Source organism: Ovis canadensis, chromosome 25, assembly GCF_042477335.2.
Source record: "Ovis canadensis isolate MfBH-ARS-UI-01 breed Bighorn chromosome 25, ARS-UI_OviCan_v2, whole genome shotgun sequence".
Taxonomy (NCBI): domain Eukaryota; kingdom Metazoa; phylum Chordata; class Mammalia; order Artiodactyla; family Bovidae; genus Ovis; species Ovis canadensis.
The window spans coordinates 26,435,602-26,459,628 of record NC_091269.1 but is presented as its reverse complement, the minus strand read 5'-3'; the positions used below and the strand labels follow the sequence as shown (position 1 = coordinate 26,459,628).

The window sequence follows — 24,027 nt, the reverse complement described above, 5'->3', positions numbered from 1 at the left end:
AAGCAATGACTCACTGGATTGTCGCTCTGTGTTTGCTTGTTCCCTTCCCTCCAGACTATGAGCTCCTTGAGCGCAGGACCTGGGAGTTAGTCCCATGTGCACCCTGACTCCAGCCCAGAAGTGCTTCCCAAGTCAAGGCTAAGGGAATGCAGTCACTCACTGTCTTAGAGCCTAAAATCTGCTCAGGGAGACAGACAGGGAACAGCCTCTGAGTTTCAGCATCAGAGTGACGAGAATCCAGAGCATCCTGGGAACTCTTGGAGGGCCCGAGAAGCCTTCCTGCAGGGAGCACATGCCTGAGCTGATTCTGAAAGGATTCACCGAGGAGGAGGAGGAGGAGTCACATGATAAATGAATGAACGGATGAGTGAGGGAGTGGAAGGGCCTGCAAAAGAAGGGCAGCTGACACGGTTCAGTTTGGCTGAAGTGTGGCCCTTAGCTGGGCATCTCTGTGCGGAGGATGTGCACAGGCCATGGCGATGCTGGCCTGTCTGCCTCTGTCTGATGCTGTCGTGGCTGAGCTCTAGTCAGCGCGGAAGCGGCTTTTGTTGTAGTTGTTCAGTTGCTTAGTCAGGTCTGACTCTTTGTGACCCCATGTACTGCAGCACACCAGGCTCCTCTGTCCTTCACTGTCTCCTGGAGTTTGCTAAAATTCATGTCCATTGAGCCAGTGATGCCATCCAGCCATCTCATTCTCTGGTGCCCCCTTCTCCTTTTGCCTTCAGTCTTTCCCAGCATCAGGGTCTTTTCCAGTGAGTCTGCTTTTAGCATCAAGGGGCTAAAGTTTTGGAGCTTCAGCCTCAGCATCAGTCCTTCCAGTGAATATTCAGGTTGATTTCCTTTAGGATTGGCTGGTTTGATCTCCTTGCTGTCCAGGGTATTCTCAAGAGTCTTCTCCAACACCACAGTTCAAAATCATCAATTCTTTGGCACTCAGCCTTCTTTATGGTCCAACTCTCATATTCATACATGACTACTGGAAAAACTATAGCTTTGACTATATGGATCTTTATTGGCAAAGTGATGTCTCTGCTTTTTAATATGCTCTCTGGGTTTGTCATAGCTTTCCTTCCAAGGAGCAAGCGTCTTTTAATTTCATGGCTGCAGTCACCATCCACAGTGATTTTGGAGCCCCCAAAATAAAATCTATCACTGCTTCCACTTTTTCCCCTTCTATGCCATGAAGTGATGGGGGTGGTGCATACTTGAGAACTGTTTACTATAGAATATAGCATCTCATCAGCAGTTCCACACATATGGAATGGTATTTCCCAGCCTCGGGATGGGAGTTGCATAGTTGAAAGGCCATATTTCACACTAGCCCATAATTAAAAGGAAACACACATATGCTGGTAAATGTGCCCTAGGGTCACCCATATCTTTGACTTGGACTCAGTGTGGGTAATCAAGAAGCTGGTGATGACAAAAAGAACACATTTAAGAAACATTTAAAGTTTCTTAAATGTCAGTGCTGTCCATAAAGCGATGAATAGTAAACAAAATGTGGTGTAGACATGCAAGAGAATATTGTTCAGCTATGAATACAGAACTAAGTACTGTTACATGGCCACAATGTGGATGAACCTTGAAAACAGCCTGCTGAGTGAAAGCAGCTAGACACAAAAGGCCACATATGGTAAGATTCCATTTATGAGAATGAACCAAAATAGGTAAATCCATCGAGACAGAAGCAGACTTGTGGTTGCCAGGGGCTGGGAGGAAGGAGGAAGTGGAGACAACTATTTAATAGATCTGGGATTTCCTTTTGAGGTGAGGAAAATGTGTTGCTACTACTAGAGGGAGGTGGTGGTCACTCAGCATTGTGACTGCACTAACTACCCCTGAATTGTTCAGTGTAAAATGGTCGATTATATATTGTGTCCATTTTGCCTCCGTTTTTCAAAACTGAAAAAAAAAATGGCTTAGAAAGGAAAAGAAAATGTAGACATACTCTTCTTGACCGTTAAGTCCACTAATTAATAATGCTGTTTAAAATTTTTAATTAATAAAACATCCCAGAGCACAAGGAACTCCACTCAATACACTGTAATCTGGAAAAGAATGCATATATGTATATGTATAACGGAATCACTTAGCTGTATGCCTGAAACTAACACAACATTGTAAATCAACTATACTCCAATATAAAGTAAAAATTACATTAAATTTTTTAAATAAGCTCTAAGGATATATTGCACAACATAGAGAATACAGGTTTTTCGAGGTGGCTCAGTGGTAAAGAATCTGCCTGCCAAGAAGGATACTCAAGTTCGATCCCTGGGTCAGGAAGATCCCCTGGAGGAGGAAATGGCAACCCACTCCAGTATTCTTGCCTGGGAAACCCCATGGACAGAGGACCCTGTCCGGCTACAGTCCATGGTGTCGCAAAGAGTCAGACACGACTGACCGACTGAACGACGATAGCACCAACATAGAGAATAAAATCAGTATTTTACAATAAGTTTTAAAGGAGTATAATCTATAAAAATTTTGAATCATTGTCACGTACCTGAAACTAATAGAATACTGTAAGTCAACATCCTTCAATAAAGGTGAACAAAAAAATTTTTTAATTAATAATACAAAACAGAACAATGACCAGGCAGCTCCCCAGGTTCCGAGCTGAGTGTGGGGGCTTGAACTGATGACCCTCTTTTTGCCCCTCTCTCTAACAGAAGTGGAGAAAACCCGATGCCAGCAGGAGCGGGAGCGCGTCGTTGGGACGGCGGACTCCCCGCGACCCCAGCCCCCTGGGCTGTTCGTCCCCGAATGTGATGAGCAGGGACACTACGTGCCCACCCAGTGCCACAGCAGCACTGGCTACTGCTGGTGTGTGGACCGTGATGGCCAAGAGGTGGAGGGGACCAGGACTGGGTCTGGGATGAGGCCACCATGTAAGTCGGAGAGCCGCGCTGGAGGTGGGACGTCCAGGCATCCGCGAGCATTGCTGGGGACCCTTGCCTGGGGCACAGTTGGCGCTTTGCGCCTGCCCTGAATCCTGACCTGCTCCACTGACTCGAAGCCTGTCCCCTCCCTTCCTCTTTCCCCTCTGCAGCCCCCTTTTCCATCTCCCCATAACTCACACCCCTCTTCACCCTCTCTCTCCCCACTTACCCTCTCCCTCCTCTCACCCTTTGCTTTTCCTTTTTGGTGCAAACCTGTCTTGTGCAAATGATGGGCAGGGCCTGCTGGATAAGATTGCAATTGATAGCAGAAGGTGTGTGTGTGTGCTTGGGGTTCCTCTGGGTAAACCCTGCACTGGGCAGCCTGGCCTTTCAGTGGCTCTGTGCTGGGGCATAGCAGGAATGGGAGAGACCAACCAGTGCCCCTCCTCAGCACCCTGTTACTCAGGCATGGAACTCTTATGTCACACCGGCCTCCTGCAAGGTTGTGCCTGGACCTTTAGGTACTTGATCCATTTGTAATGATGCCAGGAACCAACAGCCACAAAGGTTTGTGCCAGCTGGCTCTGAGACAGTCGTGCTGGTAGGAAGGCACCAAGTTGGGACTGGGGCCAGGCTGTGTGGCACTGGACAGACACTTGCGTCCTTGCCTTCAACATCTCACTTGAGCAGAATAATCTATAGCATGCTTCTTGGCTCTAAAATTCAGTCCCAGATGTAGAAAATGCTAATTGTCACAAATTACCAAAATCGAATATAATCATTCTTGACATCTCCATTCACCAGATAGCCAGTAATCATAAATTGATCCCCTACCAGATAGTTTCCCAGAGCTGCTAAGAGGCTGATAAGAAGGGATCACTCACAAACTTCATTATCCCACCCAGCCAGCATTAACCTGGTGTATCAGATGCCATGGTCTTGCGGGCATCTGCAGAGGGAAAGGCCCCAGTGTGGGCCCTAGAACCTCAGGGGGCAGGGAAACAGAGGCAGGGTAGGGAAAGGAACCCTGAGAGAGAGGGTTCCTTTCTCATTAATAGGCACATGTGATTGTGCAGGGACCACAGTGTCCCTGACTTGGGGGGTCGTGGGTTGGCCAGGGAAGGCTTTGCAGGCAATACTGCCTGACCCAAGGTTTTGACAGGACCAGAGTCACCTGCACTGGGGAAGTGGAGTTGAGGAGATCTGTGTTCCAGGTAGCAGGAGCAGGTTGAGGGGCAGGAAGGAAGCCATCATGAGTTTGTGTCCCATGCCGGGGGAGCAGAGTGGAAGTGAAGACATCAGAGGCTCTGTGCAGGGATCTGCCTTGATCCTGAGAGCAGGTGGGGAGCCCAGGAAGGGTTTTGAGCAGGTGCTGATGGGACCAGGTTTCAGTTTTAGAAGAGCTGAGAGGAAGGAATGAGACCATGGCCATGGGGAGGCGGGGGCTGCTGCAGTATTTACAGTTAGTCCAGGTGAGAAATGGCGAGGGTTGACCTGAGGTGCAGGCAGTGTGTTTGGAGGGATAGATTCTAGAGATTTAAAGAGATCCACCAGATTGGCTTATGTCACTGAGTGGGTATAACAGGCAAGATGGACCAGAGAAAAGAACTGAAAATGAGCTTGGCCACGAGCTGGTTCCGCCCTCGCACTGCAGAGGTCCATAATGTGTCCACGTGGTGAGTGGCTGGACCAGGTCGGGGACCCAGGTTCCCCGACACGCACTGTGTGTTCCTTACCCTCAGCCAGTGTGCATGTCCCCTCCTGGGAGGTTCTCCCATCAGGTGAGGCAGAGCTTTGCTGGACATGCAGGTCAGCAGGTAGGAGGCAAGGCTGCCTCTAAGGGAGGATGAGCCTCCCCCCTCGTTTTGTCCTGGAAAGCCCCGAAGGACTGTGTTCCTGCTTGTGGGGCCTGAGACCCTCCTGCCCCCGTGGGATGGGGTAAGCGGGGCAAGTCCACTCTGATGGACTTGCCTAGACTTTCAAGTCCACTGGGCATGAAAATACTCAGCAGCTTCCCATGGGGGTGCAAGTTCCCTGTGGCCAGGATTTTGGGGGTTTTGCTGTTTCTTTGTTTTGGATTGCTGCTACAGCCTGGATGCCCAGCATCCAGAGCAGGGCACCCATAGCCAGCTTAGTTCCATTAAGGGGGAGGCTGAGCCATTTTTTCCACTTGACGTTTAATGTTACACTCAAGCCCTGTGTCATCTTCATCACAAATGCCCTTTGATAGGCTGCGGTCTTCCTGCTCCTTGTGCTCTCAGACATTAATAGGCACGTGTGATTGTGCAGTTTGTGGTGCCGAGAAGGTGACGTGACCAGGGTGTGTGGGTGCCTGTGTGTGAGTCCGTGCATGTGCCCGCACGTGTGTATTTGTGCGTTCCTGCTGCATACGGGCCTTGCTCAATGCCATCTCCTGCCACCCAGGTCTGAGTACAGTGGCTCCTCCAGTTCACTTTGGACCCCCGGTCCTTACCGCTGTGATCCCCCCGCCTCCCGGGACCCATCTACTCTTCGCCCAGACAGGGAAGATAGAGCGCCTTCCCCTGGAGGGAAGCACCATGACCAAGTCGGAAGCCAAGACACTGCTTCACGCCCCGGTGAGTGTTGGCTGATGGCACTTCAGTGACAGTCTCTGCTTCCATGACCCGGAGCAACAAGCAGGCTGTGGTCAGACCAGGGACTAGGACTAGATTCCTGGACCCAGGGCCTCTTCATTCTGTGTGACCCTGGGTGTCCATCTCTAAATAAGACCACTTTATTCCTAAGTCCCCTCCCCTTCCCCCAGGAGACTGAAGGGTGGGAACAGAAATGGAATGCCTGCTAGAGACCACTTTGGAATCTGACCCCTAGTGGGGGGCATCACCTGCGCTTACTATATCTTATCTGCGAGCATCTGTCAGGTTTGATCTCACCATCCCTGCTAAATTCACAAAATGACTCATCTTTTGGCAGCCACTCAACTCAAGATCCTCATGTCTGGCAGGAGGCAGAGGAGGCAGTAACCAGAGCTTTTCAAAGCTGTGTTTTGTGAGCTAGGGAATTTTTGTCTGTTAGAGGTCGGACACTTCTGAGAAGCTGTTGTTTTATCTGGGATCCTAACCTTCTGCCGGGAAACCAAACTTAAGACCTGGTGGAGGCTTCCGACTGTGGACTTCAGGGGTGCCAGGACACTGGTGGGCCATCAGGGTCCTCTAAGGAGGGGAGAAGTAGCAGCGAGTGGTCCATCAGGCCTTGGAGATGAAAGTCCAGCAGAAATCCTCATCACCCCTCAGTGCTGGTTGCAGAGCCTTCTTGAAAATTCTGGACAGAAATGTTGCTTTCTTCTCATCTTCCTTCCCCACTCCCCTGTCTCTGCTGCCTGCCCTATTTTCTCTTCCTGCATCAATCTCCACATCACAGGTGCCACACACGGCCGCACCCACTCTTCTTTTTGACCGAGATCAAAAAAAGTCTGCAAAGTAAAAATGCTTATTTTTTAAAATTTTATTTTATTGCAGTATAGTTGATTTACAATGTTGTATTAATTTCTGCTGTACAGCAAGTGACTCAGTTATACATACACACATATATACATGCTTTTTTGCACGCTTTTCCATTATGGTTTTTCACAGGATATTGAATGTAGTTCCCTATGCTGTACAGTAGGACCTTGTTGTTTATCCATTCTCTACACAATAGTTTGCATCTGCTAATCCCAAACTCCCGTTCCTGCCCCTTCTCACCCCGCTGCCCTGGCGACCACAAGTCTGCTCTCTGTCTGGGTGTTTCTGTTTCATAGATAAGCTCACTTGTGTCATATTTTAGATTCCACATGTGAGTGATGTTGGATGGTATTTGTCTTTCTCTTTCTGGCTTACTAACTTACTAGAGATCTTTAGGTCCATCCATGGGGGAAAAAAAAATGCTTTACAAAAGCCTCTTGCAAAGCAGCCTTGATTGTTCTTCCCCAGCACAAAGCCCTCTGATGGATTCCCCTTTCACCCAGAGGAAAAAAAAACCAGTTATTTTCATGGCCTTTGGCTACCTGTCCCAACCCCATTTCCTACCCCTGCCCCCTCAACTCACTGGCTGCAGCCCTCTGGCCTTCTAGCTGATCCTCAGCTCACCACACACGCTTGCACCTCAGGGCGTTTGCATTTGCTGTCCCCTGCCTGGCTTTTCTCACTCTAGACCCTTGCACGGCTCACGTGCACATTGCACGGTTGACATGTACATAGACACGGCCACATGTACCTTCCACAAATTTCTGCTGCACATCACCTCTGGGAGAAGCCTGTCCTGGCTGCCCTGTTCAGCCTGCAGCCTCCAGTCACCCTTCTCTGTCTTTTAGCAAACACTCAGCACTACTCAGTACATTGTATATCAGGGTACATGTTCTTTATCTCATGTATCTCTTCCCACCAAGAATAGAGACCTGTATGGACCTAATGTCTGTCATATAGAGTGAAATAAATCAGAGAAAAACAAGTATCATACACTAAAGCATGTGTGTGGAATCTAGAAAAACGGTACAGATGAACCTATTTGCAACACAGGAGTAGACAGAGACATAGGGAACGGATGAGTTGATGGGGTGGGGGTCGGGGGATGGCAGGTAAGATGAACTGGGAGATTGGGGTTGACATGTGCGCTCCCATGTGTAAAACAGGTAGCTAACGGGAACCTGCTGTCTTGCACAGGAAGCTCAGCTCAGTGCTGTGATGACCTAGAGGGGATGGGTAGGGGGGAGGTCCAAGAGAGAGGAGATAGCTGTATACGTACAGCTGATTTACTTTGTTGTGCAGCAGAAACTAACACAGCATTGTAAAGCAACTATACCCCAATTAAAAGAATATGAGTACACCAAGACCAGAAATTGTCCGTCTGTTTCATGGAGGTATTTGTTTCACAGTGGTGTTTCCAGACCCCAAACAGTGTTTGCCACTTGAGAAGTATTTACTGAAGGAATGCCTAAGTGATCTTTATGATGTCCTGTTGCCTCACTGAAGCACAAATCCCTCAAGGGGCCATCATTGTTCTTCTCTTGTATCCACCAGCACACACTCCCAGGTAGTAGGAGTCGGGAAAGCCATTCCCCCAATACCCAGGGGGAGACTTAAATGTCAAATGAGGCTGTGAGAAGCAGAAGCTGAGATGTGATCCATGGAGGGGAAGGTGCTGAAACAATATTCACTGTGTCTTTCCTATCTATTATCTATTTATCAATCATTTATCCATTTATGGATACTTCTATCTAGCTATCTGTTTTTACCATCTAGGTATTTTAGTTTAACTGTACCTAATGCCTCCGTTCAGTGGCATTAAATACCACCGTCATCACCATCCATCGTCCCAAACTGAACTCTGGATCCCTTCACTAATGACCCCCTCCTCCTCCTCCTCCAGTCTTCTGGAACTTCATTCTTTCTATCTCTATGAATTAGCCTGTTCTAGGGAAACTCCTCGCAGTGCTTGCTTGCTCTCTTGTAACTGGCTTACTTCACTTAACATAGCATCTTCAGATTTCATCCATATTGTGACATGTGTTAGAATTTCCTTCCTTGTTATGACCGAGTAATATTCCATCACATGGATATTTCATATTTTGTTTATCTGTTCATCAGTGGAGAACTCGGGCTGCTCCTACTTTTTGACTATTGTGAATAATGTTTCTATAAACATGGGTTTACAAACATCTGTTCAAGTCCTTACTTCCACTTCTTTTGGAAATAAACCAGACACGGAATTACATGGTAATTCTATTTTTGGTTTTTTGAGGAACTGCCATACTGTTTTCCTTAGCAACTGCACCATTTTGCATTCCTACCACCAGAGCACAAAAATTCCAGGTTTCCCTGCTACTTTGCTAACACTTATTATTTTGTTTTTTTCTTTAATTGTAGCCATACTAATATGTGTGAAGTGGTATTTTGTGATTTTGATTTGCATTTCTCTAGTTAGTAAGGAATCCATCTGCAATGCAGGAGACTCCAGTTCAATTCCTGGGTCGTGAAGATCCCCTGGAGAAAGGATAGGCTACCCACTCCAGTATTATGGAGCTTCCCTTGTAGCTCAGCTGGTAAAGAATCCTCCTGCAATGTGGGAGACCTGGGTTCGATCCCTCTGTTGGGAAGATCCCCTGGAGAAGGGAAAGGCTACCCACTCCAGGATTCTGGCCTGGAGAATTCCATGGACTATATAATCCGTGGGGTCACAAAGAGTTGAACACGACTGAGTGACTTTCACTTCACATTCACAAGGAATGTGAATGAGATGTTCAGTTCATTTCAGTTCAGTCAGTTGCTCAGTCCTGTCCAGCTCTTTGCAACCCCATGGACTGCAGACGCCAGGCCTCCCTGTCCATCACCAACTCCCAGAGCTTACTCAAATTCATGTCCATTGAGTCGGTGATGCCATCTAACCATCTCATCCTCTGTCATCCCTTTCTCCTCCCGCCTTCAATCTTTCCCAGCATCAGGGTCTTATGAGTCACTTCTTTGTATCAGATGGCCAAAGTATTGGAGTTTCAGCTTCACCATCAGTCCTTCCAATGAATATTCAGGACCTATTTCCTTTAGGATGGACTGGTTGGATCTCCTTGCAGTCCAAGAGACTCTCAAGAGTCTCCTCCAACACCACAGTTCAAAAGCATCAATTCTTTGGTGCTCAGCTTTCTTTATAGTCCAGCTCTCACATCCATACATGACTACTGAAAAAAACCACAACTTTGACTAGATGGACCTTTGTTAGCATCTTTCCATGTGCTTAAGGGCCACTTACATATCTTCTTTGGGAAAATATCTATTCATACCCTTTGCCCATTTTGTGGTTGGGTTATTTTGTTGTTGTTGCTGAGCTGTAGGAGTTCTTCATATATTTTATCAACCCCTCATCAGAGACATGATTTGCAGATATTTCCTCACCTTCCACTAGCTGGTTACCTTTTCACTTTGTTGACTGTATCTTTTACTGAACAGAAGTTTTCCATTTTGGTAAGATCCAATTTACCTATTTTTTGCTTTTGATGCCATAGCCAAGAAATTATTGCCAAATCAAACGCTATGAGGCTTTCAACCATGTTTTCTTCTAAGAAATTTATAGTTTTAATTGTCACGTTTGGGTTTCTGATTCATTTTGAGCTTATTTTTGTATATGGTGTAAGGTAAGGATCTCTGTGTCCTTTATGACCTGACCTCTAAAGGGGAAGTGCTTGCTGGTAACTGGTTCTCTCCTAAAACATCTTCCTGGTCTTCCACTTCTGTGGTGTCCAGGGACTTTACTTATGTTTCCATATATATTTTAGAGCGAACTTGAAAGTTTCTACTTTAAAAAAAGGAAAGAAAGAAAAGCCTTCTGGGATTTTGGTATGGATAGCATTGGATCTTTAATTCCTAGTTAGGGAGAATTGATATCTTAGCAGTGTTAAATCTCATGATCCATGAAACTAACATCTCTTCATTTATTTGCATCTTCTTTAATTTTGCTATGCAATGTTTTATAGTATTCAGCCTAAAATATTTTGGTTTTCTTGCTATTATAAACATTATTATCTTAAAATTCTACTTCTTGCTGGTATGTGGAAATACAGTTTTATGTTGATCTTGGATTCTGCAACCTTGCTAGGTTCAATTATTAATTAAAATATTAGTATAGATTCCCCAGGAGTTTCTACATAAATAATCATATTGTCTTCAAATAGAATAATTTTACTTCTTCCTTTCCAATATTTATGTGTTTTATTTCTTTTTTATGATCTTCAGTTTGTCAAAGGTTTCTTAGATAATATACAAAAAGCATTATCCATAAAAGAATAATAAATTGGACTTTACAAAAATTTAAAACTTTTGCTCCCAAAAAACATCATTTAAGAAAATGAAAAAGTGCTATTTGCTGAGAGAAACTGAAGCAGGTTGCCATGCCCTCCTCCAGGGCATCTTCCTGACCCAGGGATCAAACCCATGTCTCTTACATCTCCTACACGGGCAGATGGAAGCCCCATACATATACATGCTTATACACATATGACAACAGATTTTTATCTGAAGTTTATAAAGAACTCCTGCCACTCAATAATTTAATTTTAAAAATGGACAAAAGACTTGAAGACACTTCATTTTGAAAGGTGTCCAAACGCCTGTAAGCACGTGAAAGATTCCTACTATCATGAGGCACGAGTAGATGGACCACTCTCACCACTGGTCTACACTTCCAGGATAAAGTCATCATTGGACTGGCCTTCGACTGTGTGGACAAGATGATATACTGGACCGACATCAGTCAGCCTTCCATCGGGAGAGCCAGTCTGCATGGCGGAGAGCCAACCACCATCATTCGACAAGGTGGGCAAGCAAGCATCATTCTTGGTTTTGCTTGTAGTAGCCCACGTGGCTCTTGGGGGAGAGAGCAGAGTCATGTGGTGTATGGTTGCTTGCAGGATATGGTGATTGGAGATGGGTTGGGTTCTTGGGCCCAAACATCACCCTTTCTAGCCTTCTCTGAATAGTCCTCCAAGGACTCATCACTAAATCATGAACATCTTAGCTGGGATGTGTTGCTGAAATAAAATTAAAACAGGGTATATGTCTATGCCTGTCTCTGAAAGCTTATGTAGCCAGTTTTGAGGAATAATAAAGGCTAAACTCAACCATCCAGTTTGGATAAATGCATCTCCCTCTGGCTGCTGAGCCTCGAGTTGATTTTCAGACTGTCTGCCCCTTGGGGTGGTCCATTAGGCAATAAACAGAAAAATCATAAAGACGGGAGGGTCACAAGCATATTGGCAAATACTGTCCCTGAGAGGTGAGTCTATTCCCAAGACAGTTTTCAGTTTGAAGGGTTATCACTTCAACCTGTAACCTCATGGTGGGGTGGTCTCCTCTATTCCATCTCACCCTCACTGGACCTTGCTCAGATTGCCAAAGGAGTACAGCAAATTAGGCTGAACTTTTACAGACATTTCTGTTTTTGTTGCATCAGTAATGGTAAACCACATGACACTTTGGCACAGCCTACCCCTCAACATTTAACCTCAATTCCTTAATTTACAGGTGCCAATTTAAGCCAAGGACTCTATTATTTTAATGCCTACATTCAACAAGTCAAGACTATTTTAAATGGATATGTTTTATCAAGATTCAAGTCCATTATGACAAAAAGTCCAAGGACCTGTAAAAATTCTCCTCTACTGAAAAGGTCAAATACTGCACATTGCTCAGTCTGTGACTTAACCAGCTGCCTTGCAGAAATTTTCAATCAAAAGACATTGCCATGCCAATGATATGTGCTATGTAAAATCATCTTGTTTTCTCTACAAAACACTCAAAGGTACATCTTTAAGGACTTCCTGGCTTGGGGGAAAAAGCAAAGATACATCTTTAAAATATTTGAGCCTCTTTGGTATTTCTTTTTACTGATGCTTGGGGCTGAGTGTTATTGTTCAGTTGCCAAGTTGTGTCTGACTCTTTGCAACCCCATGGACTGCAGCACGCCAGGCCTCCCTGTCCCTTACCATCTCCTGGAGTTTGCTCAAACCCATGTCCATTGAGTCAGTGATGCCATCCAACCATCTCATCCTCTGTCATCCCCTTTTCCTTCTGCCCTCAGTCTTTCCCAGCATCAGGGTCTTTTCCAATGAGTCCGCTTTTAGCATCAAGGGGCTAAAGTTTTGGAGCTTCAGCTTCAGCATCAGTCCGTCCAATGAATATTCAGGTTGATTTCCTTTAGGATTGGCTGGTTTGATCTCCTTGCAGTCCAAAGGACTCTCAAGAGTCCTCTCCAGCACCACAATTCAAAAGTATCAGTTCTTTGGCACTCAGCCCTCTTTATGGTCCAACTCTCACATCTGAACATGACTCCTGGAAAAAGCAAAGCCTTGACTAGACAAACCTTTGTCAGCAAAGTGATGTCTCTGTTTTTTAATACTCTATCTAGGTTTGTCATAGCTTTTCTTCCAGGGGCTAAGTATAGCTTTTCTAATTTAATGTCTCCCTACAACTTTTGATAGTGTAAGAAGGGCCCTTGTGCCTGTGGAACAGCCCCTGGGATATATTTTTCCTTCCTTGGCTCCTTCATAAGAGATAATACAGCAGGAATTAAGCTGAGGTTGAGTTAAACAGGTCAACTGTGGACACAGACCTCAAATACTTTTCTGGAAGCCAACGTGCTATTTAAATAATGTCTGCTAGTTTTCATGGCTTGCTTTAATGAATGGAATGAAGTTTCTAATGAATACAAGTTTGAAGATGCCTTTTTGCATCTTAATGTTGTTGAAAATGTTGTTTCTATTATCAGTAATTTGACTTCAAAACCCACAGGAAGTGGGGAGTAGGTCATCGTTTGCTATTTCCTGTTGTTTTTGGAACTGATAATGATCCAAGAAAGCTTTAAGACCAGTAAGAAACATTCCAGACAAAAGCCCACTGTGAAAACACAGAATTAAATCAGAATGTGATCTTTGTAGAAGAAAGATCACAAGGAATACATTGTCTTTTTATTTTTTTTTATTTTTAATTTTTTTTAGTTTTTTATTTTTTAAATTTTAAAATCTTTAATTCTTACATGCATTCCCAAACATGAACCCCCCTCCCACCTCCCTCCCCATAACATCGTTCTGGGTCATCCCCATGCACCAGCCCCAAGCATGCTGCATCCTGCGTCAGACATAGACTGGCGATTCAATTCACATGATAGTATACATGTTAGAATGTCATTCTCCCAAATCATCCCACCCTCTCCCTCTCCCTCTTTTAATTTCCATAAAGAGAAAGAAGCTTCCACTTACGTTTTCATCATGGTATTTTCCTAGTGAGTGAAAATGGCAGTGGGTATCTTTTCTTTTTCTTCCTAATTTCATAATGTCTGAATCCCGGGCTTCTCTGTTTTTCCTTGAGTTAAAGTCCTAGCCAGATATCTTTAATAAGTATCATCATCTGTTTCCTTTTGATACAATCAGTGTGGAATATATTGCCCTGCAGTTTTCCCATCTTGCCCTGACTCACAGGAAAGGATGAGGTTTTCCAGGCCTTTCCTTTGGCTCCTTAGCCTATAAAGAAGTATTTTTCTGGTTGGGGGAGGAGTTCTGGTTGCTCTTGGGTTTGACGTCAAGACCAGACTGTTTCTAAAAAGACAATTGGCAAGGAGTTCCTTCCAGGAACTTGTAAAGATACTCTCATTAAACAGCCTTCCCTGGTCCCACCATTTCTGAATAGCCCATGCCTCTTAGACAGGATGTTCTCGTTCTAAATATACCCTAGAATGATTTCTTCTGATTTTGTCTGGAGGTCTGAAGGGGTCTTTGGAGGTCAGTCTCACTGTCTCTTTACCTCCAAGGATATGGGAAATATTTTCAGTCGGTTCAGTCACTCAGTCGTGTCCGACTCTTTGTGACCCCGTGGACTGCAGCACACCAGGCTTCCCTGTCCATCACCAACTCCCGGAGCTTACCCAAACTCACGTCCATTGAGCCAGTGATGCCATCCAACCATCCCATCCTCTGTCATCCCCTTCTCCTCCCGCCTTCAATCTTTCCCAACTTCAAGGTCTTTCAGATGAGTCAGTTCTTTGCATCAGGTGGCCAAAGTATTGGAGCTTCAGCTTCAGCATAGTCCTTCCAATGAATATTCAGGACTGATTTCCTTTAGGATGGACCAGTTGGATCTGCTTGCTGTCCAAAGGACTCTCAAAAGTCTTCTCCAACACCACAGTTCAAAAGCATCAGTTCTTTGGCACTCAGCTTTCTTTATAGTCCAGCTCTCACATCCATGCATGACTACTGGAAAAACCATAGCTTTGACTAGTCAGAACTTTGTTGGCAAAGTAATGTCTCTGCTTTTTAGTATGCTGTCTAGGTTGGTCATAGCTTTTCTTTCAAGGAGCAAGCATCTTTTAATTTCATGGCTGCAATCACTATCTGCAGGGATTTTGGAGCCCCGCAAAATAAAGTCTGTCACTGTTTCCATTGTTTCCCCATCTATTTGCCATGAAGTGATGGGACCAGATGCCATGATCTTCATTTTCTGAATATTGAGTTTTAAACCAGCATTTTCACTCTCTTCTTTCATTAAGAGGCTCTTTAGTTCTTCTTCGCTTTCTGCCATAAGGGTGGTGTCATCTGCATATCTGAGGTTATTGCTATTTCTCCTGGCAATCTAGATTCCAGCTTGTGCTTCATCCAGCCTGGCATTTTGCATGATGTACTCTGCATGTAATTTAAATAAACAGGGTGACAATATACATCCTTGATGTTCTCCTTTCCCAATTTGGAACCAGTTTGTTGTACTTTATAAATCTTTGCTTTGAGTTGGAATAATAAAGACCTTGTTTAGAATTAGAAACGATTGTTTCTAAGTCTTAATAAGCTTTCTCTGGTGGGAGTCCTTCAGGGGGGCTTAGATGTTTCCATCATTCATAGTCATGATCATTGTAGGAGTTTAGTGAAAGCTGATACGGAGGGGACTGAGGGTTGGGACTGCTTCGCTATTGATGAAAGAACACAGTGCTGCAGGGATGGTTTATACCAAGTCCCTGGGGCAGGGTAGCCCCATCCTTGGCTCGTCCCCTTCCTGTTTCCACTTCCAGCCGTCCTAAATGACCTTCAACTCCATAATCAGCTGAGGGGAAAGAGTCCAAGGTGACCCCAGTAAAACCCTGGTAGGGTTTTAGCTTTTAATTTGGTTGTATTTATAGTCAGGAAATCATTGCAATCTTGAACTCCTGATTAGGTTTGGTGGGTGCTAAAGGCTCGCATTGCAGTCAGCTTATACTGTGGCAACCCCTGGCTTGAAAATCAGTTACTTAGAGCCTAGTAAAGACTTCTGGGGTGTTATTTACAATCACTGATACCCCTTCTTTGTACTCTTAACACTTGTATGAAAGTAATAACAGCTGTGATTTCTTGCATATATTATTTCTCGGCAATGACCTATTTTCCCCCACTGATGAATAAGATAAGTCTGTCCCATTCCCCCTCTTTAGATCTTCCTGTGCCTCCCCTTTACATAAGAGATAAGCTCTAAGCTTGTTAACGCAGGCATCCTAACTTTATCTCTGGCCACTCTCCACCCTCGGGGTCTCCAGCCACACAGAATGACAGCGTATACTTCAAGCCATACCCATTCTTCCTTTATATCACTGTGCTGGTCTCCCTGCTTGGAAAGCTTTGACCGGGATCCCTGCCTGAGACAGCCCTGTTGTTCCTGCAGCAGCCAGCCTTATGAGGCATTGCCTCCCCCAGGAAGTGTTCCTCAGTCTCCCCAGGCTAAGTACAGCGTTCCTGCTCCATGCTCCACAGAGCCTGGAACTCAGCCTGAGCTGTGATTGGCTGCAGGCTCCTGGAAGGCAGGGCCACAGCTTCAGCATCCGTATGGGTTGGCTTCCCAGTATGGTACCCATCCATCCATTCCCAATATGGATGGCCATCAAGGGAATGAGTAGCACTGTAACATTCGTCCCTGAGTGTTATTTATCTTAACAAGCATTTAACACTCCCATGGGTTTTCTCAAAGTGCAAGGGTTCGATGCCAGATGAAGTAGCGCGGAGTAATCAGAAAAACCTCATCTTACTCATTAAAAAAAAAATCAATAATGTTTGGTGTTTACTTCTAGATCTTGGAAGCCCCGAAGGCATTGCTCTTGACCACCTTGGGCGCAACATCTTCTGGACGGATTCTCAACTGGATCGGATAGAAGTTGCGAAGCTAGATGGGACCCAGCGCCGGGTGCTGTTTGAGACTGACTTGGTGAATCCCAGAGGCATCGTAACAGATTCCGTGAGAGGGTGTGTGCATGCTAAGTCCCTTCAGTCGTGTCCAACTCTATGTGACCCTGTGGACTATAGCCCGCCAGGCTGCTCTGTCCTTGGGATTCTCCAGGCAAGGATACTGGGATGGGTTGCCCTCCTCCAGAGGATCTTGCCACCAGGGAAGCCCCCGTGAAAGGGTATCTTTGTGTAAATCTGTGTGTGTGTCTATTCAATTTACATCTGCCCTTGTGCATATTCTCAAAGTTTGACTGTAACTCCAGCATTGCTGCCCTGAAATGAATGAGTTTAGGATGAATGGGTCCACAGTTGGTGGCTTATAGATATCTGAGGTGAAGCCAGAACATTTATTATAATCCACCGGAATCATGAACTCAGTACCATGTTCCACTTTCAAATCTTTTACCAAGAGCTTTGTAAGTTGACGGCTCAGAAATTGGATATTTCCACTTGGATTGAATGTTAATCAAATATTTGAGTTGTATCAACCCCAGAAGAATATCAAGGTAGCATCACTGTCCCCCTGGGGCTCCTTCCGGGGGCCCAACCCAGCATGAACAGCTTGGGGGCCCTCCCTCGGGGTTTTGTGAGCACATTCTTTCCCTCACGGCAGGCTCTGAGTCTTACACCCTAGGCTCCTGTCTCCTTGATGCTTTGACGTGAGACCACATCTCCTGTTCTGTGGCCATTTGGCCGCCTCTCTGATTTCAGGTGCCTTGACCACTTACCCTGCCAGCGTTGCTTCTGGGCTTCATCCTCTGGGTCTGCTTCGCCTTCCTGAGTGCTGACAGCATATGAGAATCCCCAAGTGTTTATGTCAGTTATGGCGCTCTATTTTTTAAAAACAGTTTCATTGAGATATGTCAGTTATATTTAAGGGAAGTGAAGTTGTTAGTAACAGAATGATTCAAGGGAAAAACCAAATAGAGGGATCTTTACAAAGGCAATGTGTCTTGGCACCTCCAGATCCTTTATAGCCTTAATTTTTATTTTATTTTTAAATTTCTTGGTTGCACTGTATGACCTGCAGGATCTTAATTCCCTGGCCAGGTTTTGAACTCATGCCCCCTGCAGTGGAAATGCAAAGTTCTAACCCCTGGACCACCAGGGAATTCCCTATCATAGGTTCTTTTTAAGGGTCTTTAAGTGAACTTTTTCTCATACATCTTCATTATTTCTCTTCCCCTTTCACTTCCTTTTCCTCCAGGAATCTTTATTGGACAGATTGGAACAGAGATAACCCCAAAATTGAAACTTCCTACATGGATGGCACAAACCGGAGGATCCTGGTGCAGGATGACCTGGGCTTGCCCAATGGACTGACCTTCGATGCCTACTCGTCTCAGCTCTGCTGGGTGGATGCAGGTGATGGAAAGCCCCAGGCCTGGCTCCTGGGTCAGAACAGGGCTTCGTTTTTTTACCAAATAATCATTGTTATCCACTGTACTATCGAGAGTAGCTATTGAACTGCTATTTTTCTGCACAAACATCAGCTGCATATCTTTGCTTGGAAACTGTTTCCCACAGCTTGATGTAGCCCAGGGAGCATTCTCAATCTTCCAGGTCAGGGGTCAGCAAACTATAGCCTGGGGCCAAATGGTATGGCCACCTGTTTTGGTATAACCTGGGAGCTGTAAAAGGTTTTTACATTTTCAAATGTTACATTTTAAAAGCTTATACAAATTCTTGTATAATGTCCTTGATTTCACCTCTTGGCTCACACAACCTAAAATAGTTACCATCTGGCCCTTTAAGAAAAAGTTTGCTGACCCCCAGAGCCTGTCCTCATCCTGGTACCTATTAAGTAATTCATGACTTACATCTTTGTAGCTCCTGCTTGTCCCCAAGCAGGGCTAAGGCAGGACTTGAAGCCAAGGAAGATAAAGTAAGGCAGTCCCGATGTGTGCTCCTGCCTGGGAAGATTTGGGGTGCCCCTGATGTGGGCAGGATGCTCAGTTGGGAAAGAATATCAATCATCCATCAAGTCTCTGTTGAGTTCCTCCTTCCTTCTAGACACTGTCAGGTACCACGGGAGATGCAGGAAGTAAAGCACGCACAGTTAAGTGGAAACCCAAGCCTAAAGTTGGTCATAATGCAGGCATTGATGCGTGGCTGTGCGTAGCTGCTCACCCAGTGGGAGCAGCTTAGCAATTCTAAGGGCTCTGAAAACAGGGAGGGAAGGTCTAGAGGGGCTTCAGGCAGGAGGGATTTGAACAGAAGCTGGAACATGGCTTCCTTCTTACTAAGCCCCTGGCTGCTCCAGAAATAGGTGAAATGGGGTGCTCTTCCTCTGCTCTGGCTCCCTTCTCCCCATCAGAACCAGGTGTGGGTACTGGATGGAGGTGGCACTGAGCAATGAGAGGGGCGTGGGAGGATGAACAGCCAACTTCCCAGTTCAGAAGAGCACATCTTGTGTTCTCTCGGATCTGAGCGTGTAACGCTTGCCCTCCTTGCTTTTCGTTTTGGACACAAAGGGGCCATTTCTTGTGTGAACAATGGACGACTTGTTCTCACCCCACACAGGCACCCATCGGGCTGAATGCCTGAACCCCGGTCAGCCCAACATACGCAAGGTTCTTGAAGGGCTGCAGTATCCTTTCGCCGTTACGAGCTTCGGGAAGAATCTGTACTACACAGACTGGAAGACGTACGTCAGCTGCTGCAGCGCAGGGGCTGGGGGACCTGCCCCGCTGCCCTCTCTGGAGCCACACCCTTTCCAAGCAGCCTCTTGGCTTGACCTTCCCACCTCCAGAGATGCCCCCTCTGCCTCGCCCTCTGATTGTCAGAGAGGAGGGCAAGAAAGGAGAGGGCAGTAACCCTAGGGAAGCAGGGTGTGCGGTGTATCATCTGGATGCTCTTGGATGGGCAGCTTCAAGTCCACAAATGGGGACTTTCTGCGCATGTCCCTTCTCTCCCTGGGAGAGACCATGCCTACTCCATGCCACTATTTTATTATAATTCTTAAACTGCAGTATTCCCAAAGCTCCTTCTTGACCTTTCCTGCAGAAAAGTAGGCTTAAACCAAGCCAGCGGCTGTGGCAGGCGCTTCAGTATAGAAAGTGGATTTCCCAGCTTGGGATTTAGAGCCATAGGGCAGAGCTAGCTGACCTTTGTTCTTTCTTTAAGAAGCCAGAGAATTGCAGGCTTCAGGAAGAGGGAGGGATGGCTAGGAAGTAAGGCCAATGTATCTGTTTGGTTTTTTTTTTTTTCACGTCTGTCTGTGCTATCTTGTCTGATTCTTTGCAACCCCACAGACTGTAGCCCACCAGGCTTCGCTGTCCATGGGGTTTCCCTGGCAAGAATACTTGAGTGGGTTGCCATTTCCTCCTCCAGGGGATATTCCCAACCCAGAGATGAAACCCACGTCTCCTGTGTCTCCTGCATGGGCAGGCAGATTCTTGACTGTCTGAGCCACCTGGGAAGCCGTATATGGCCTCCAATTTATCTCCCAAGGGCTTCCCTGGTGCTCAGATGGTAAAGAATCCACCTGAAATGCAGGAGACCCAGGTTCGATCCCAGGGTCGGGAAGATCCCCCGGAGAAGAGAATAGCTACCCACTCCAGTGTTCTTGCCTGGAGATTCCCATGGACAGAGGAGCCTGGCAGGTTACAGCCCATGGGGTCACAAAGAGTCAGACAGGACTGAGACTAACACGTTCACTTTACCCTCCAAGCGACAAAAGAGGTTGCCCTGTAGAGAAAAGTTTAAGCCATTAGATGTGTTTTTTGTTGTTAGTATATTTTTGGGTTTTGTTTGTTTGGCCATGCCGCATAGCATGAGGGAATCTTAGTTCACCCACCAGGGATCAAACCACGCCCCCTGCATTGAAAGTGAAAAGTCTTTTCCACTGGACCATCAGGGAAATCCTGCCGTTAGATGTGTCTTAACTTTCCATCCTTTGACACTCTAGGAATTCTGTGGTCGCTGTAGATCTCGCTGTTTCCAAAGAGATGGATTCCTTCCACCCCCACAAGCAGACCCGGCTCTATGGCATCACTTCTGCCCTGTCGCAGTGTCCTGAAGGTAACTCACCTGTGCTCTATGTAGTCAGGGGCTGGGTTGGCCCCTGGGGCTCAGAGCCCACACTCTGGCCGCCCCCTATATGGCCTCTGGTAGCCCTGATCACAGGGCAGGTGAGACCTAGTCCATTCCATCAAGGGTCTTCATTAATTAGTAGGTAAACCAGATGAATCAATAGAAAATGGTAGGGAATGAAGTGGATAGTGGATAAGGGTGAGGAAAAGTACTGACTCCTGGAGTGAGTCTAAAAGTATGCTGTCTTCAGGCTCCAAGGAGGAAAAGCAGTGTTAGGGTCCCCTGCTTTAAAAGTTCATCCATTTGGCAAGACAGCAACAATAATAATTGATAGTCATAGTAATTGCAAACATGGATGTGATACTTCCTGTGAGCTGGGTACATCCCATGTATTAAAAGTCACTGTGTGCTTTGTATCCACTGGTTCACTTAATCCTCATAGCAGCCCTATGAGGTAGGTGTTATTATTTTGCCCACTTTATAAATGAGGATACTGAAACCACTTGCCCAGAGTCACACGATCACTTCCAGTATTCATGGCAGCAGACTTGGGGGTAAGTTAGGCAGCCTGGCTGCAGAGTCTATGCTATGGCTTCCTCCTTCTTGGCTTCCCTCTTGCCCGCTAGTGAAGTGGCCAAGCTGCGTAGAAAGCACATTCTGCTTTAAAATTCCAGCTCCATGTTATGACCGGAGCTGGAAAACCCTCCCTGAGCTCTGCTAATAGCTTTGTTGGTAAATCTGCATATTCCCCAGATCAGCAATCAAGGTTTTTGCACATTTGGCAAATCCTTAATGATGAGGAAACAGCCAGGAGATAAGCTGAGTTAAAATTTCTGTACAGCTTCCTTGTTCTCCAGGACCCCCTCCATAAGCTTGGCCTTCCAGAGACCAAACAGGGGGCTAGTATGGAGGTCACTCTCTTAACTGATTGAACCACTGAGCTTACCTCTGCCTTTTCCAGGTCACAACTACTGCTCAGTGAACAATGGTGGCTGCACCCACCTCTGCTTGGCCACCCCAGGAAGCAGGACCTGCCGTTGCCCTGACAACACCCTGGGAGTTGACTGTATCGAGCAGAAATGAAGAGTTCCTTGTGTGCTCTCCAAAGTATTTCACAGCAGCACCCTTCCTGAAAGGGTCCGGACTGAAAACTGTCTGACCTGGTGGCTGAATGGCCACCAGGCCCAGGTCCAACCCAGCCTGAGCCCCAACAGCATTGCCCTCACTGTTCCCCAAAACACATGCCCTCAGCTTCTGGAATGGGAAAGCCTCTACTCCTACACAAAGTCTCCCTGACCCTAACCCTCAGACTAGCTTATACAGCCCTGAGTGAGGATTATATGCCCCATCCTGGTGCTGGAAACTGGCCCCAGCCTTCATACCCCTATGGTGAGCAGAGCTTCCCAGGGCCTGAGCTGCCCCCTTCTTTGTGGCCTTACGAGCTCAGCCTCACTTTGAGACACCCATTGTTTCCTCAGCTGCTGGACACATCGAGGCTGTGAGCAAAGGAGGGAGTTTGCTCTCCCACAGTTTTTCTTGGTGCTCTGATTTCCCTCTTTATACTCCTAGCATTTAACCCCTGAGTTCTATATCGCCTGCATCCTGCCCAAGGCAGGATGTGAGCAAGCCCTGCCTTTTGGTCAAAACTCATCGTGTCCAAAAGATATATGGGTATTTGGTGGATGATACTGAGCAGCCTCTCCCAGATAAGTTATTGGCATTTCTGAAGTATTTGTTGGTAGTCAAAAGCTTAAATCAAGAGTGTCCAGAGAAATTCAGGGTGCAGAGTCAGATGTTTGAGGATGGGGATTTTATTGATGTGCCTTAAATTATACCAAAGAGTACCAAAGTATTCCTCTTTATCCAAAGCACTTGGATCCTAGCATCTGGTTCTTGGGGCAGCACAGCCCCATTGCTGGCACCTGTGTCCAGCCTCCACGTGGAGACCCATCTGAGATACAGGCTGGGACTGGGGACCCCCTGAAGTCCCTCATCTCTGCCCTCCACCCCAGAGAGCCAATCTACAATCAGTCGTGAGCTCTGTGCTCTCTTGTTCATCCTCCATCCATGGCCCTTGCTCACTGTATTCTCATCCAAAGACACAGTCCAGGAAGGCCAAACTGAATATTTATATGAGTCCTCCAGACACTTTGTTCCTCATTGGTGTAATTAAAAGGACCATTACCACATTTCACATTTATCTTTCTAGAGCTTGTTTAGAAAACATCTCCTGACCATATATAGCTACTGGTATTTGGTGGGGGGTGGGGAGGGGTAGGCAGTGACTACTTTCCAAAGTCCTAAAAGAATGGAAATTTTGAATTGAAAGCTAAGGATAAGGAATTTGCGTCAGTGAAGATCAGGTTAAGGAAGTGAGAAGACTCAGTGAAAAGTGTCATGAAGAGACTGATGAACAGCAGAAATGGAAAACCCAAGAGGAAGGATAAAGGAGAAGATTTAGCAGTAGCAATAAGAAAAGCTCTTAAATAATGCCAAAGAAAATATGATATGTTCTTTGTCAGAGGACACTTCTACGCTTAAGGACATGGAAGAATTTCCCTGTTTTTCTCCTAAAGGAAGATATCCCTCTTCTAATCTGCAAACCTCAGTACCCTCAACTCCCCCTTAACACACTGCTTTTCTACAGCACATAGGAGCCTGAATGGAAAAGAGCCTTTCCTTGAATAATTGGAGTTTGTTTTGAGAAGCAACTATATCCCCAAGAATCACAAGGTTTGGGGAACACATGAGTCTTTTATGTAACCCAACCACATAAATTAGTTTAACTTTCCTTTTCTATTTATCATTCCATATCCAACCCTCTATATCAAATGTTTTGTCATGATTTTTGTATAATGTTTATAATTGTTTTATTCATTTTGCTAGATTCATTCTAAAATTTTTTTAAACAGTAAATTCTTAAACTGTGGAAACCATTGAAGGTGCTTATTAACTGTTCCCCAGATTTGTACAAGTATTGGATAACTCCTTGAGTTTACAGCTGTATAAATTTTAGTGCAGAAAATAAACTTTTTTTGTTAAAAAAAAGTCTTCCTTTATCTTGTTTGAATGAGGCAGATTAATCTCAGGAGGCAGATTCACAATGGAAAGACAGTCATTTAATAATCTGCAAAACCTATTTAGCCCCTAGTGTTATAAGGGATGGTTTTTTTCCCCAAGTGAGTCCTCAAACTTAAGTTCAGTTCAGTCACTCAGTCGTGTCCAGTTCTTTGCGACCCCATGAACCGCAGCATGCCAGGCCTCCCTGTCCATCACCAACTCCTGGAGTTCACCCAAACTCATGTGCATCAAGTTGGTGTTGCCATCCAGCCATCTCATCCTCTGTCGTCCCCTTCTCCTCCTGGCCCTAAT

At 45.7% G+C, this 24,027-nt stretch overlaps 1 protein-coding gene across 1 annotated transcript in view; it reads left to right on the top strand.

The window, feature by feature from the left end:
* NID1 (nidogen 1) overlaps positions 1-23,703 on the top strand; it is a 102,333-nt gene extending 78,630 nt beyond the window's left edge. The window contains exons 13-20 of the mRNA XM_069571596.1: positions 2,676-2,894; positions 5,310-5,482; positions 11,077-11,203; positions 16,467-16,638; positions 17,828-17,985; positions 19,144-19,267; positions 20,531-20,643; positions 21,617-23,703. Coding sequence (XP_069427697.1) covers positions 2,676-2,894; positions 5,310-5,482; positions 11,077-11,203; positions 16,467-16,638; positions 17,828-17,985; positions 19,144-19,267; positions 20,531-20,643; positions 21,617-21,738 — 1,208 coding nt within the window. The 3' untranslated portion in view covers positions 21,739-23,703. The remainder of the gene's footprint in view (positions 1-2,675; positions 2,895-5,309; positions 5,483-11,076; positions 11,204-16,466; positions 16,639-17,827; positions 17,986-19,143; positions 19,268-20,530; positions 20,644-21,616) is intronic.
* Positions 23,704-24,027: the final 324 nt, after the last annotated feature.